Source organism: Cibotium barometz, chromosome 18 (assembly GCF_041138505.1).
Source record: "Cibotium barometz isolate CiBa-2024 chromosome 18, ASM4113850v1, whole genome shotgun sequence".
NCBI classification, from domain to species: domain Eukaryota; kingdom Viridiplantae; phylum Streptophyta; class Polypodiopsida; order Cyatheales; family Cibotiaceae; genus Cibotium; species Cibotium barometz.
This window is the reverse complement of record NC_141063.1, coordinates 31,354,201-31,371,249: the sequence shown is the minus strand read 5'-3', so window position 1 is coordinate 31,371,249 and position 17,049 is coordinate 31,354,201. Positions and strand designations below refer to the sequence as shown.

The window sequence follows — 17,049 nt, the reverse complement described above, 5'->3', positions numbered from 1 at the left end:
GGAATGTCTCTAATAAGAACTAACCAAGGATAAACTTGACTAGGATGGTCAGAGCGGTTACAAAAGGTCTTTGAGAAGTACTGAAATTTGTTCAACGATGATATTTATCGTACATCGTGACCCCATTGTAATCCTCAGTCTAGGATAAGTCAAGCATGAGCTACATAGGTCATTCTCAGCCATAGCAAGTCGGTCAGTCAGTCAGTCTAAGTCCCTTAACCCACTTAAAGAGACGCATTCGTGCATATACAGCCAGTAGAAACCTTAATTTCCCTAATCCTTAAAGATCATCTCCTACCACTTCAGCTATCCCAACCAAGTTGGCTCTTGGATCAGCATCAATGTTATTAATACCATCTACCCCAAAGTAATGATCATTATTCCACCCCACTCTACTCTATGATTTCTTGTTGGCAGAACTCCCACCAAGCTTTGGGCAAATTGTACCTCATATGCTTGCTGTGTTTATGGCAGTTCACCTCCCCGCTAGGTTTACACAATGAGTTTGGTGCACACCGACAAGAAGCTTGCAGTGACTATATATTGATAAAGCTCTAAGAACTCATTCAATGAACTTTCAACCCCCTTTCCAACTCAGCTCTCTCTGGAAATCTATGCCCTTGTTAATTTCTCTACTACCACCCATGTAGCCTCAACCCAAGAACAAAGATCCTTACCCTTTCTTTCTTTCTTAGAGTCAAATACGAAAAGGAGACGATATATCTAGCCCGATATTTCTGAGCAATGCCTACCATCTCTCTTGCTTCTGCAAGCCCACCAACGGCTTATGCTGATACTCCTTCCCAACACCTCAATGCATCATTTTAATAAGTCTCATAAATTAAATTGGTTTCTCACTTGATCCCAGTAAAGAAGACTCATACCGCTTTCGACGTTGCAAAGGTTTTTCTCAAGGAGATCTTGAGATCACATGGATTGCCTCGAAGAATCGTGAGTGATCATGATATTGAGTTTACTTTGAAATTCTGGAAAGCATTCTTTGAAGCTGTAGAGGAACATCCTTGGATCTTAGTATAGCCTATCACCCGGAAACTGACGGCCAGATAGAAAGAGTAAATCAAGTGATTGAGGATTTTCTTCGATCATACTGTGGTCGTGAACCCTGTAGATAGATGAATTATTTGTACTTGGTGGAATTTGCTTACAATTCTTCTTATCATCACAACATAAATATGAATCCATTCAAGGCATTATATAGACAAGATTGCCTCACTCCTTTGACTTGCTCAGATCCCATAATTAGAGTTGAAGTTTCTAAGCAGATGTTGGATGAAATGGAACATCAAGTCGGATCTATTCACAAGGATATTAAAGCTGCTCAATATAGGCAAATTCAGTATGCCGATCCCCAAAGATCAAAATGAGAATTTGAAGAAGGTGACATGGTATTTGTACGTATTCGACCAAAGAAAAGTTCAATATCTCCGAGAAAATTCAAGAAGTTGTCTCCAAGGGAGTATTGACTTTGTCTCTCCTTGATGAAAGCCTAAAAGTCTCACTAAACTACTTCCAGAAAGCTTTCAAAAGTAAAGTGCTAACGAAATTTGGTGTATTAATACCTATAGCTTCTTTCAATATTGACAAAGCTCTAAAAACTCATCTGATAAACTTTCAAACCCATTTCCAACTCGGCTCTCCCCACTGTAAATCTATGCCTCTGTGTTCTCTCTATTTCGTTTCTCTACCGCCACCCGTGTGTGCACCTCTCACACCGGTTGCATCTTCTATGTAAAATATATATATTCATAGACCAATTTTTCCACAATTTTGTAGACAGATGGCATGTAGTATACAAGGAATAGAGATCATTTCCCTCTTAAGAGTCAAATCCGAAAAGGAGATGATATATCCAGCTTGAGATATCTTAACAATGCCTACCATCTCTCTTGCTTCTACAAGTCCCGCCAATGGCTTATGCTGATTCTCCTTCCCAACACCTCGATATGTCATTCTCATAAGTTTCATACATTATACTAGTATAGACTCTATCTCTCCTTGATGAGATCCTAAAACTCTCAATAAACCACTTCCAAAAGCTTTCAAAAGCAAAGCCCTGACCAAATTCAATGTATTACTTGTCACTTCTACCAACAACCGATCAAGAGCTTGAAACCACAAGCAAGCTACTCCTCAGAATTCATGAAGCATATTGACAAATTGGCCTCATTTGAAGATAACGCATTCTCAAGGAACTCGCCAACGTCCTCTCTAATGTTCTCTCGTAGATTCAAGAATCCGGGATGGCAAATGCACCAAATTCTGGGATAATTGATCAACTGTAACACTTCACAACTTGGGAGCCCTGTCAATCCTCAAGACTGTAAGAGTGCGCACAGGCAAAAGCATAGACAAAGGAAGAGAGAGAGAGAGAGAGAGAGAGAGAGAGAGATTGTAGACAAGATCACTTTATTATAGAAAAAAAGGTTTACAATGGTAATAGCCAGCAAGAAAGCGACCTCCCAGTATTGTAATTCTGCAAGGAATTCGTCCTCATGATCCTGCGTCCAACATCTCCTGGGTGTCACAAGACGCTCAGGCTTCTTCTCACTACCCTGAAAAATCTCCCACAGACCCTTATGAATAAACCAGACATAGTTGTTTCCATCCAACTTGTCCTCCTTGTTCATACAGGGGGGGACCCATATCCACAGCAACAAAGTACGCCACAAAAATCACAAATCTCAACACTCCAAGTGTTGCATGTACGGAAGCCTTGCTATACTGCTCCACAGCCCTAAGCTTGATTAAGAACAAGATACTGATTAAACATGATTAAGACAGAGGAGAGAGAAGAAGAGAGAGATTGGTGTCAAGGTTTTCTTTGTATTTATATGGTACAAAAGGTGGCTTTTGTTACATGCGAAAGCTTCAAGGTAGTTCGGTAACTTCAATGCTCAGAAAATCAGCACTCTTTCACCATGAGAATAACGCACAAAACTGAAAGTAGATGTGCAGAAAATAGAGAGAGAGAGAGAGAGAGAGAGAGAGAGAGAGATATTAAGCGTCTACTAAAGACCCAATGGGCCTATGAGACCAAAGTGCTACAATAATGTCCATGGCATATCTTATCATGGAATGGAAAATAAAACAGAATGAAAACATAAATATAGCTATCTCACTAGGGTGATACAAAACTGTTCATGGAAACTCGTCATGGAATACTAAGAGAGAGAGAGAGAGAGAGAGAGAGAGAGAGAGAGAGAGAATTGGGTTCTGAATACCCTCTGTAGGCCCCCACCACGAACGGTGTATTTACTTTTATTAGAATGATGCAAAATCAGAAAATAAAAGACTGAACCTGGACATTCTTGACTGAGCTAAAACCTCTGCCCTTGACCTTCAGTTTTCACACTTGCGTTAGCTTCTCCTTGGCTTGTCTGGGCCCCTTGAGTAGCTTCAGCACCTTGTGAAGATTCAGATGAATGAATGGAAAGTTGGAAACTAGCCTTGGGTTTTTATACCCCCAAAAGCATCCTGTCGACCAGCTACTAAAGCAGTTGGCCAGCAGCAAACTCCACGACCAGCATTTAATATCAATAAAATGCTGTAAAAAATCCCTGTTCACACTGGACTAGTCCGGGCCACTGTGCATGGGCCATGGGCTGCTGGACAGCCTGTGTGGGCTGTCCCACACCTGGCCGACAGCCCCTGTAAGACCTGGGCCCAGTCGGCTGGCTGTCCCATGGCCAAAGGGTTGGCCGACAGCCCCTCCTAGCCCATCTCATGGCTGGTGGGTACAGCCGGGGCCATCCTGGCCCCTTGGGGGTGGGTCTACACCTCCCCCAAGCCCACATGCATAGTCTTGGGGTAGCTCCATCTCTATATGCACAACCTATATGCCTACTCAGTTGTCTGGCTTCCAATAACCTACTAGATATGCAGAACAACTGACATCATTCCAGAGGGAGACCCACAGCGCGGACTGGCACTGCTTCATGTACAGGACAATGCACACCTGACCTCGGACGCATGTGCACGACAATGCACACCAGACCTGGGACGCATGGAGTGGAACCCTAGCTGACCAGTTTTCCACTCCAGGTCCTAGGTCCTGCACCTTCTTGTTCAGATATGTCCACGTGGCATCCAAGTGCGGGATGCATGTGACTTCCCCTTGTGCTTAACTTGACGGAAGCTACATAGCCTCCAAATAGTCTATCAATAAAGCCGGATAGTCATCAAAGAACTCTTTGTCAAGCCATACCGCTTCATGGGTCCCTCGGTCCTGAAACTTTGTGAGGAATTGTCTGTCTTCAGCCTGAGCCACGCTTGAAGCGGTGCAAAAGGATCTATTCTGGAACCATCACTTTAGCTTCATCAATGATATCTGGTTCCGCTTCGTCTATCACGTCTCAAGGGATCGGACCTGCATATGGTTTTAACCAACTGACATGGAACACATCCTGCATAGTCCAGCTCGGAGGTAGCTTCAACTTCATTGAAACCTCGTTAATCTTTCTCTGGATGGGAAAAGACCCGAAGCTCCTAAATGACAACCTTGGGCATCGCTTGCCCACCTGTTTCAACCTTTGCTTCATGATCCAAAGATAAACCCAATCACCTTCCGAAAACTTCATATCCCTTCAGTCTTTGTTGGCCTGTCGAGTGTAGGCCTTCTGCGCTTTAGCCAACTTGTCTTTTACTGACTCCAAAATCTCCTCGTAAGACTCAGTCAATCTGTTCGTTTCTTCAGGTATTGAAGACGAAGTTCTAGTTAATAGCGACTAGAATGGTCTTCCAAACGTTGCTTCATATGGAGTCTTGCCAATAGTTGAAGAAAAGGAATCATTCAAAACAGCTTGAACTAAAGGCAAATATGATTCCCACTTACCTTACTGATCGTGGACATAACACTTCAGCACCAAAGGCCAATTGGTTGTAGATTTCTGTCTGGCCATCAGTCTATGGGTGAAATGCACTAGAAAACTTCAATTTAGTACCAAAGTTATCAAACAATGCCCTCCAAAAACGACTAGTAAACTTGGCATCTCGATCTGACACTATGGTCCTAGGAATCCCGCCAATCGGGTACCAATGCCGAATGAACAAATGGGCAACATCTTTGACGGTCACATTGACCCTGCATGGAATAACCATAACAAATTTGCTAAATCTATCAACTATAGTCAAGCACTGAGTATTACGCTTACCCGAACCGGGAGGCTGATTCATAACAAAATCCATCGATATATCTTGGAAAGGTCCCTCAGGAATTGGTATGGATTGTAACAACCCTATCTTCTTCCCATGAGAAGCTTTCACCTTTTGACAAATGTCACATTGTTGCACATGTGCAAACACATCTCGCCTCATCTTTGGCCAATAATATTGTCGTTCTAACTTCTCCAAAGTCGACTGCATACCCCGATGACCACCACTAATGGCATCATGGGCGTCATGGAGAAGAGCTGCCCTGAACGACTTCATGACACACAATCGGCCTTTGTAGAAAAGCCAATCATCACGTATCAAAAGTGGCATGGTCCTGTGGCATCCAATGCCTGTTCGCACTGTGTACCAGATTCCTCGGAATCAGCGTATGTGTGCTTCATGTCGTCTAGTCCCGTACCAACAAGGTCGAGTCTAGTGGTCTGAATCAAAGTCACATGTCCCTTCCGGCTCAAAGCATCGGCCACTGGATTGGCCTTTCCTGGAAGGTACTCAATCATACCACCAAATTGCTAGAATACCTGGCTCCAGCGATGCTGTCACTCACTCCATTGTGCACTTGGCATTGTCTGAATCCAGCGTAATGCCTAATGGTCAGTGCAAACCTCAAAGTAACGGCCATAAAGAAAATGCTTCCAATGTTTCAAGGCCTGCATAGCTGCTAGGAGTTCCCGATCGTAGACCGAGTAATTCTTTTCGGCGGGCAATAACTTACGAGACATGTAAGCTACTGGATGACCAATCTATTGTAATACACCTCCAATTGCGATGGGACTCGCATCGGTGATCACTTGGAATGGCTCATCCCACGAGGCAAACGCTAGACAAGGCACTTCTGACAAAGCCACCTTGAGGTTCTTGAATGCCTCCAACGCTCGTGGAGTCATTCGAATGCGCTGTCTTTTAGTCTGGACACCCTTTAGCAGAACTGTGAGGTCCACTGAGAGGTTAGAAAACTTGTCTATGTGGGTGGAGTATGCCTGGCATATACCCACAAAGGATCTGATGTCATAAGCAGTCTGTGGTACTTCCCAATTGACAATCTCGGCCACCTTAGCCGGATCAAGTCGAATGCCTTCTTCTGCACTAATTATATATCCAAGGTAGTAAATCTCGAACAAATAAAATTCCGACTTCTTCTCATTGACGTAGAGCTCGTGCTTTTCAGCAACTTCAGGACTTTCTCCACATCAATGTCATGCTGCTCAATAGTAGCTGAAAATACCAGTATGTCGTCCAGAAATATGAAAACACACTTTCCAATCAATTCTCGGAATACCCGCATCATCATGCGGTTGAAAGTGGCTGGGACGTTCGTCAAGCCAAAAGGCATGACCACAAATTCATAGTGGGCCCATTCCATACGGAAGGCTGTCTTGGGGATATCCCCCTCAACAATCCTCACCTAATGATACCCACTCTTCAAATCGAGTTTTGAGAACACCTAAGCCCCATTCAACCTCTCGAGAATATAGTCTATTCGAGGCATGGGAATCTACTCTTGATAGTCAGCTTACTGAGTGCATGATAATCGACACACAATCGAGAAGACCCATCCTTCTTCTTGATAAACAGGATCGGCGCTACAAATGACGACACACTAGGACAAATAAAGCCAGATTGCAATAATTCTTGGAGTTGGCAGTCCAACTCCGATTCCATTGCCTTGGAAAGGCGATATGGAAACTTGCTCGGGAGTTCCGAGCTTGGGAGGAGGTCAATCTTGTGGTCCTCCAATTTGGACAGGGGGAGCTGGGGAGAGAGATTGTCCCGAAGAAAAATCTTTTGGAACTTTTCATGGAGAGCCAAATACTTTTCGGAAGCACTGGCCACTGTCTGGGCAGTCTAGATGTAAATCATCACACAATGTGTGCCTTTCCTGAGTGCTCGTTTAGCCTGCAAGTGGCTTATGAGCAGAAAGTTCGAGATTCTTGGCTCACACTTAATGGTCACTGGGGGTTGGACACATTCCGGCTAATATGGAAAGTGTGCTTGTCCCACTTGATATCAGGAAGGAACTTGTGAAACCACTGAATGCCCCCAAGATTATGTCTGCTCCTACAAGAGGGGCAACCATAAAATCACGCACAAACTCTATGCCCTGAATGACTAATTTAGCACCTAGAGCTTCAAACTTGACGCTGTCGTTATGCCTATGCTAAAACCCTCAACTTGCTTGTCCACCGAAGTCAGAACAAAACGGGCACACCAAGGACCTGTTCCGTGACCACATCCTCCGTGCTGCCACTGTCAAACAAGACCAACTCTCTGGCCACCTATGTAGCCAAAGGTCTTGAGCAATTTGTGGCGCTCATACTCCTGGTCATGGACGCCCTTCTACTTATCTTCGAGCTCCTTGCTAATGATTGCTCCAACCGAAGCATTGGGATCCGAAGTACTAGGGACAGCCACTGGGTCTGTGTGGGAGCTAGGCTCACCACTGAAGCCATGGAGGCTGGGGTAGCGGTCTGTGGAGTGGTAGTCTTCTTTGGACACTCCCGAGAAGTGTGTCCTTTTGTATGACAAAAGAAACACCTACCCTCCTTGTACTGAGCTGTCTCCTCAACACTCAACTTACCACCGGTCTTGCCTACCTGAGCTTTCTAGTCTGGAGTAAGCTAGGGTGCATTGGTCGAGTTCTTGGAGCCAGAGGCTCCCGTGCTCTGTCCTGGGAAAGACCTCGTCTGGTTCTGGCCTTTTTCCCTCGAGGTGTTAGCCTTGGGAGTAGCCGGCTGGGAAGTCTTGGGCTTTCCGCCATTGTGCTTCATTTCAGCACTTTGCGCAAGCCAGAGTGCGTCTTCGAAGATGGTTGGCCTAAACATACGCACCTCCCACTGGATTTGCGTGTCAAGGCCATAAAGGAATTTCCCTTTCTTATCCTTATCAGATAAGCCCAACTGCAAACATAAGTTTGAAATTTTATTGGCAAACTAAAGAACTGGTTGCGCATTTTGACGCGCTCCCCTAAACTCGTCTTCAAGTCGCTCAAGATAATGGGGCAGTAGAAACCATTGCTTAAGGTTGAGGACAAACTCGTCCCAAACATAAGCTACCATACCTAATCTGGTGTGGGCATGAGCCCACTGGGTCCACCAAGGAATGGCCTCACCTTCCAAGTACCAACTAGCTAAGATCACCCTGTCAGTATCACTTTTTCGAATTGCGACAAAATAAGCTTCAAACTGATGTAACCATGAATAAAGAGTTGTGGGGTCCAGTTTACCATTATACTTATTAAAGTTCATTTTCTCGAGAAAATGACTTGAGGAAGCCGTTGGTGTCAATCTTTTTTTTTTTCCCGAGAAAGATCCTTTCGTTAGTTATAAAAAAAACCCACTGGGCTACAAAACCCCTCTCCTGCTGATAAGAAGGCAGAGCAGAGATCCAATCAAGGCAGCTAGGGAGACTCTCCCTAGGTGCAGAAAAGTACAAATAAAAGTACAAATAACTAAGAGGTTATATCATACAATAGGAGGGGGGAAAATCCAAACAGGTGGCCTGTAGTGCCAGCGGGGGGTACCCGCGTGTAGAGTATAGAAAGGGCCGCTGCGCCAAGTGGTGTGGAAGGCCTGGCGTAGCAAGATCACTCGATCCGAGTCGCCCCGGATGCGGTCATACTGTCCTCGCAGGGTGTGGATCAACTCCTGCCAGATAGCCCAAACAGTCTCTGCTGGTGGCTCCAGTCTCCCCTCAAAGGCTCTTAAACAACGGGCTCTCCAGGTGAACCATATGGTGAGGCTGCTGAGGAGCTCCCATCGTAAATCCCTCTCCTGTGTCTAGCCGGCTGTCGAGAAATCCGGTGAAGGAACAAGGCGAGGCTGGCCCCCAATGAATCTGATGGCCTGGCTGCCCTGCTCCGTCTCGTATCCCAGAGCTGGCCCTGACGAAGTCGACCAAGCAGCGGCCCCCCACGTATACATGCCCTCTGGAGAGAGGGGGGCCAAAATGCGCAGCATCCTCAGCCAAATCTGTTGCGCCTGTGTACAGTCCCATAGGCAATGTCTCTGTGTCTCCAATGGGTGGCCGCATCGGACGCAGGCCGACGGAAAGCCACTGAAGACAAGCCAGGTGCCAACTGCAGAGCCCCTGTGGGCAACCAGCCCCACTGGAAAGTCGAGATCCTACGTGCCTGTCTGCTAGCCCAGAGCCTGGCCCAAAAATCCTCCAGGAACTCTTGTGAGAGTCCCTGAAGCCACCAGTGCTCTGATGCAGCTGGAAAAACCGTCCTCCTCGCAGTCAAAATATGCCTCCCCAAACGAACAATGTACTGGAAAAAGGTGATCGCTGTGGCCTCGAGGGACGCATAAGGATCATGCCACTCGTACTCACCAGAACTCGTCACTAATGAACAACTGTCTCAGTGCACCACTACACTCTTTCAATCGGTGGAGCATCAAGAAGTTTTAGGCAAACCTCGTATCTGAGTATTTGAGGAGCTGACAGCTAGATTTTTTGGAGAATTCATGGCGTAGAAACTAATGGTTTGGGACAAATGTCACTATTTCGCTGCCCACTTGGATGATAGGCCGGATCCATGGCAAGTCCCCAATATCCTTCAAGAGATTATTTAAGCAATGTGCCATGCAAAATGACATGGTGATGTTGGGGTACATGCTCTCAATGATTGCTCCGGCTGCCCTGTTTGAAGCCTCCCCATCAGCAACAAAGCCCACAACTAGGTCTGGGCCAATGATCTCTATGCCACTAGCCCACTCTACTGCTAGCACATCAGCACTCTTCCCGGTTCCAGAAGCATCATGTGAGGCGATGAAGTACATCTCACCGCGGGAATATGCGACAAGGCCATGGATGGACCTCTTCTGCGTATCACTCCATCCATCGGCTATCAGGGACACTCCATTCCTTGCCCATTGTCGCTTCGTATTTTCTGTTGCTTGCTCCACAAGCCTCTTCTCCTTCTCTAGCAATGTGGTGCGCAAGGACTCCGATGATGGGGGCGTATAGTTTGGACCATACTCCCCTATCTTCTTCACCATGACCTTGAAGTAGTCCGATCTATCCACAAAAAATGAATAATTTAATAACCGATCAACTTCAAAGTTCAAAAATCAAGTAAGAAACATTGTAAAATGATAGATCTTAAGCTAGACATCTTAATTCTTGATTACCTGGCAGCATGGAAAGCAATGTGGTCATGAAAGAAGAAGCGGGCTATGGCCGTATCCACCTCTTCCTTCTTCTTGGGGTCCCAACTACCCTCAAGAGTACTTTGCCGGTGTGAGTGTGGATGCGGTCGGCATGGAGAAGGATGGTGTTGGGGCCCGTTCTTGTGGGGCGGGTGATGCGCCCACGGGTGCCGATGAAGTGGATGCACATGGGGATGCCGATGTGGATGCCGAACCTTGGGATGGCCTCACTAGTGTTGCGGGATCCACGGCCACATGCGGCACTCTCCTCCTTGAAAGCAAGGCCTCATGTGCGGCAACACGTTCAAGAAGCCTCCTTCTCGTCTCCGGTGTGACCTGATCACAAAAATCGGACCTCATGACCGGGCTCATGCAAGAGGTGAGCTCTCACTTTATCCGCTCCACCCATTCGCCTATATGGACATAGCTTGCAGGACCATGGGCGAGAGCCTCCTCCACTTCCGCGATGATCGGAGTTGACCTCTTCCCACCAAGACCAACCTTCGGTCCTCCTTCCTCTATTCGTATTGGCGCCGCCGAACGAGGTGCGGGGGATGGTCGCCATGAAGATGCCATGGAGGCAAGTGCAAAGGAGGCTTGAGCAATGGAGGTGAGTGTAGGAGAGAGATGTAGGAGAGGCTAAAGCAAGAGGAGGTGAGACCGTGAGTGTAGGAGAGAGATGTAGGAGAGGCTTGAGCCTTGAGCAATGGAGGTGAGAGTAGGAGAGAGATGTAGGAGAGGCTAAAGCAAGAGGAGGTGAGACCGTGAGTGTAGGAGAGAGATGTAGGAGAGGCTTGAGCCTTGAGGCATGGAGGTGACACTCAAGAGTAGAAGAGAGATGTAGGAGAGGCTTGCCAATGGAGAGGCTAGAGCAAGAGGTGAGTGTAGGAGAGCAACAAGACTACAAGTGAACTTGAAATTACAACTTACCCAAGGTCCCAATGCCACTTGAGCCTTGAAAGTTGAGGGTTGAGGAGAGCTAGAGCCTTGCTGGGTTGCCCAATGCCCACTTGAGTCTTGAGCCTTGAAAGTTGAGGAGTGTTGAGCCTTGAAGTTGAAAGTTGAGGAGCATTGAGGCTCGCTTGAGCAAGGAGCCTTGCAAGTTGCTTGAGCCTTGCCAATGGGGGCTCTTCTTATAGCCATGGGCCAAGTGGGGAGGGATGCTCAACGGCTAGGCACCCAACGGCTACAGGGCGCAACGGCACACTGCGCAACGGTCCGCTGACCGTCCCGTCCAGCTCCGTCCCACACGTCCCGCCGTCCCGGAATCGCCGTCCCCTTGTTGCAGCGTGGGCTCACACGTCCCCTGGCCGTCCCCTGTCCGGTTCCATTCCCGCGCGTTATGGGACGACGTTCCCCCGTCCCAAGGGTCGTCCCCCACGTCCCCTGTGACTATGGGTAAAACCTTTGCCCTTGACCGTCAGCTTTCACCCTTGCATTAGCTTCTCTTTGGCTTGTCTGGGCTCCTTGAGTAGCTTCAACACCTTGTGAAGATTCAGATGAATGAATGGAAACTAGCCTTGGGTTTTTATACCCCCAAAAGCATCCAGTTGCCCAGCTACTAAAGCAGTCGGCCAGCAGGCAAACTCCACAACCAGCATTTAATACCGATAAAATGCTATAAAAAATCCCTGTTTACACTGGACTAAGCCTGGCCACTTGCGGCTATCCCACACCTGGCCGACAGCTCCTGTAAGGCCTGGGGCCCATTCAGCTAGCTGTCCCATGGCCAAAGGGTTGGCTGACAGCCCCTCCTAGCCCATCTCATGGCTGGTGAGTACAGCCAGGGCCATCCTGGCCCCTTGGGGGTGAGTCTACACCTCCCCCAAGCCCACATGCATAGTCTTGGGATATCCCCATCTCTATATGCACAACCTATATGCCTACTCAGCTGTCTGGCATCCAGTAACCTACCAGATATACAGAACAATTGACATCATTCCAGAGGGAGACTCACAACGCGGACTGGCACTGCTTCATGTGCAGGACAATGCACAGCTAACCTCGGACACATGTGCAGGACAATGCACACTAGACCCCGGACGCATGGAGCAGAAGCCTGGCTGACTCGTCCCGGATTGGGCTCTCATGGGACCAGTTTTCCACTCTGGGTCCTGCACCTTCTTGTTCAAATATGTCCACGTGGCATCCAAGTGTGGGATGCACGTGACAGCTTTAATGCTTGTACATGCTTAGGCCTTGGTCAGCCCCATAGGGGTCACCTTCGGGCCCCTTCCTACATATCTTCCACTGACCTCCACTGCTGCCTGAACAGAAAAAACAGCCACCAAACACCAGCAACAAACTGAAAATTGCTCCAAGAAGCAAAATGCAGCACCTTCAAAAGGATGCACCTTGGCACCAGGCGAGACTCGTAAGGCACAGGAGCACAAGAAGAGGGAAATCGCTGATGAAGTAGAGGCACCGAAGAAGAAAACACAGCAGCTCCTCCTTGAAGAAAACACAGCACTTCACTGAAGAAGAAAAAAGCGCAGCACCTTTAAAATGCAGGAGGAGAGGGAAGCGAAAACGCAGAAGGCAACCCCTTTAACCTAGGCAACTGATACCATGTAAGAGTGTGCACAGGTGGAAGCATAGACAAAGGAAGAGAGAGAGAGAGAGAGAGAGATTGCAAACAAGATCACTTGATTATAGCAAAAGAGGTTTACAATAGTAATAGCCAGCAAGAAAGTGCCACAATGTGTGCTTGAGGATGGATGATAACAAGTGAGGGGAGGAAGGCCTTTAAATAGGCAGGCAGCAAGGTCTCACAATCCACACAACGCAACTCAACATGCTTTAATAAATAACGCAAGCCAAATAAATAAGGTTGCCAACTTAAGGCCTTTTCCCCTTACACTAAAGAGATGCACAAATATTTTAACAAAGACAACACAAAGTTCTTCACGTGGGAGGGCCTAGTTAATGTGCAGCCACAGTTAACAATTCCTTCAACCCACTCCTTAAAGAGATGGAAAATTCTCATCAAAACCTCATTCCAGTGGCTAAACTCCTCAATCAAAGACCAAAAAGAGAGGAATTTGTACGAAAACATACACTTGGAAAGGCTTTCACATGTATTCTTGGTCCATTCAATGCCAAAAAATCACACAAGGCTTGCCCTATGGACACATTACAGTGCATTGTCCCTAAATTATCAATAGACCATTATTACTTTAGAGAACTCTTTAGTTAGGCAACGCTTACTTCAATGGAACACAACAGCTAGCTTGGGTTAAGGCATTCACCCTTGCTTGTTCATCCCCGCTTGAGTTCATGTGATGAGAAGAGTGCACTTAATCATCCTCTATCTCTATTAGAGACTAGATTATAAAATATTCCATGTCACAAGTGGAATTTCATAAGCATTTATCTAAAGTTTTGTCTTCATATTCACTTGATATTGCAATGTCAATCAAGCAAATCAAAGGTTAACTTTAAAAGGCTAGCTCTCAAACTTATGCACAAGCCTAGTTTTTGTCAAATTAAGCAAGGCTAGGAAGGAACTTACAGGCACTAGCTTCGTTCCAGCCTCTAGAACATCCCTAGCGATCCTCACCGCCATCCCCATTGCTGCCAAAAAGAAAGAGCAAATGAAGCTCTCTCTCTCTCTCTCTCTCTCTCTCTCTCTCTCTCTCTCTCTCTCTCTCTATATATATATATATATATATATATATACATATACATATATGTATGTATCTACAGAGAGAGAGTGTGTGTGTGTGTATATATATATATATATATGTATGTATCTTCAGAGAGAGTGTGTGTGTGTGTGTATATATATATATATATACACACACACACTCTCTCTCTAGATACATACATATATATATGAAGCAAATATATATATATATACCTAGATGAATCCAGGAACACGCCCAAATTCGCCTAGGACCGTGCATGTTATATACTCACGGTAGTCAACCCACAAGACTATATAACTATCAACTCCATTATGCATAGTATGAAGCAAATATATACATACATATATATATATATACTCTCTCTCTCTCTCTCTCTCTCTCTCTCTCTCTCTCTCTCTCTCTCTCTATATATATATATATATATATATATATATATATATTGTGTGTGCTGTTATCATCTCACGGTATATTACATCTCTGCGTACGATACCCATTCAAAATGTATATAACCTACCTTTGTAGATATCAGGTTTCTGCGCAACAACCCGTAATGTGGATAAATGTCGAAGCGAAGGGCGTCTGGAGGCCTTCCTGCATTGCAATCGCTTGCCAAGGCCCCATGATGATGATGATAGTAGCGGCCGAGAGCAGTGGGGCAGAAGCGCGGGGCAAAGAGCGGCCGAGGCGCATCGGCCAGTAGCCATAGCTGTTGTTTGCTCACTCACCTTCGTGTACCTTTGGTGAGCTAATGTTTTATGAACACGTCAAACTTGATTTTCTTTTTATTTTCGTTTGTTTTTGGTTATATATATTTGGGCCAAAAGGAGAACAGCTCAGAGTAAAAAGAATCTATAAATGCCATGCCTCCCTCCCTTAGTCTTATTCTTACCATTATAAAAATTATAAAAATGCAATATGTAAAGTTAATTTGTGGTCGATGTGGAAGAGAGAGCTAGGATCTGACGTAAGATGGAATATCATTGCATGGTAAGGGGCTGTGGGTACGTGACCGGCGGCACTCAAGTCGGTGTAGTGCGTGCGTGGGCGACGTATGTCGTGCATGCATGGGAGTCTGATTGCTTGCATGATGGCGGAATGGATACACGGTATGGGGGACAGAGGGGAGCAAGACGCCCAAAGTTGGGGCGACTGGGGCATTGAGGACTTGGAAGAAATGAAGATGGCTTGCGAGGAAGTTGAGGAAACTCAAGAGAAGAAGAGACTGCAGGCAGACGGGGTAACAAGCTGACTACACCTCTCACTAGTACAGTCATCGACTCCCAAGGTATGTACCAAGGTCTCTGTAGACTTGGTAAAGAAGCAGGTGAATCTGTTCTCCTTCTACAGTATTATTTTATTCCGATAGGCCCCCTAAAACATTGGATGATGAGTTGCTCCCCATTTTTTAACTTAAGACCAGTAACACAGCCTTTCTCACTGGCCTCTTCTAGGGCAACTATTAGGGGAAGGGAGGCAATGGCAAAAAGAAGAGGGGCTAAGGGGTATCCTTGTCTAGCAGATCTTCTAATTTCAAAACCACCATTTAGAAGAAGAAGACTAGAGTAACCTCCCAAAGACAGAGTGAATATGCAGGAAGCAATCCTAGGGCCAAATCCCAATTTCTCCATGACTCTTGCCACATAAGATCAATGAATCCTATTAGAAGCTTTTTCCAAATCTAGCTGAAGCATAATGCATTTCTGATTTCTTATAGCTACATCTCTCCCTACCATTGCAGCCCCAAAATGTTGTCATAAATGGATCTGCCCTTTATAAACCCCTGTTGTTTCCTAGACATCACCTTCTGAATCATTGGGGTAATCCTTAAGGCTATGACTTTAGGCAGGATTTTGTATACCACTGTTAAGAGGTCTCCAATGATCTGCCAAAAGACCATCCCACCCTAGAGACTTTTCCTTGCCCAATTTAGTAATAGCTTCCCAGCATTCATCATGTTCTATATTCCTTTCCAGCCAGCTGGCCTCTCCTGCATCTATACTTTGCTTTCTGCCCTATATCTTGATCTGGAGGCATCTTCCTTGAGACTCAAAGTGGCACCTAGATAGTCTACCCATTTCCTGGCCACTTCCTTGAGACTCAAAGTGGCACCTAGATAGTCTACCCATTTGCTGGCCACTTCCTCTATATCCTGAATCACTACCCCATTTTCATCCCTAATAATCCCAACTAGCTCCCTGTTGTCCCTCTCTTGGGTTAGCTTAAATAAATGTCTATCAGGTCTCTTTTTGGAGGAAAGGGCATTCCTTTTTATAGCACACGGCATGAAAACTTAAGGTTTCAGGGCACTCAAAAAAATCGAATTTAATATTTCGTGAATGTTTCACGGTGTGAAAATTTAACGTTTCACGGCCTGATAACTTAAGGTTTCATGGCGTTTTAAACAAACAAATTTAATATTCTGTGAAATCCGCGGAGTTCATGGCGTGAACCATTTTTTGCAATTTCACAGAACTAGAGTTCACGCGAAAAAAATTAATTTTAAAAAAATCAAAATTTATAAAACTCGTGAAGTTTGTCGATGTGAAAAGGGGTCCGTCGGCCCCTAAACCGTATATCGATGAATGCACTCTAGGGCTCATCTGAAAGCTGATATCAAGCTCTTTGACTTTGGACCTAGTCGCCCGAAATCAAAATCGACCATTTTAGCCTCCGACTAGCAGCCTCAAAATTTGACCTAGAAATCGAGGCAAAAAACAGCCCAAAAACCACGAAAAAATCGTAAAAAACTACGCGAAAACGATGACGAGCCATATTCGAGCTACTTTTTGAGGGTCTAAACGACAAAATCACGGACAACTCAGGGAAACAAAGTTGTAGTACTTCAAAAATACTACAACTCCCTCATACATAATTTTTCAAAAAAAATGAACACCCTCAAAAACGTGCTGTGAAACAGGGAAAAATTTCTTAGAAAAATTTTTCATCTTGAGATAGTGTTGGAAAATAGGTTTTAGGACCTCCTCTTCCATCTGGAAAGTTCCTAGCATACCCTTTTTTCAGAAAAATATCTCAAGGTTATTCGCGTAGCATACCCTTTTTTCGGA

General features: G+C 45.7%; 1 protein-coding gene across 1 annotated transcript in view; it reads right to left on the bottom strand.

The window, feature by feature from the left end:
* The window catches only part of LOC147629202 (uncharacterized), a 36,016-nt gene extending 21,254 nt beyond the window's left edge, over positions 1-14,762 (bottom strand). Inside the window, exons 1-2 of the mRNA XM_086812464.1 lie at positions 14,499-14,762; positions 13,849-13,910 (exon numbers count right to left, since the gene is read on the bottom strand). Coding sequence (XP_086668590.1) covers positions 13,849-13,910; positions 14,499-14,688 — 252 coding nt within the window. The 5' untranslated portion in view covers positions 14,689-14,762. The remainder of the gene's footprint in view (positions 1-13,848; positions 13,911-14,498) is intronic.
* Between the last annotated feature and the right edge of the window lie 2,287 nt (positions 14,763-17,049).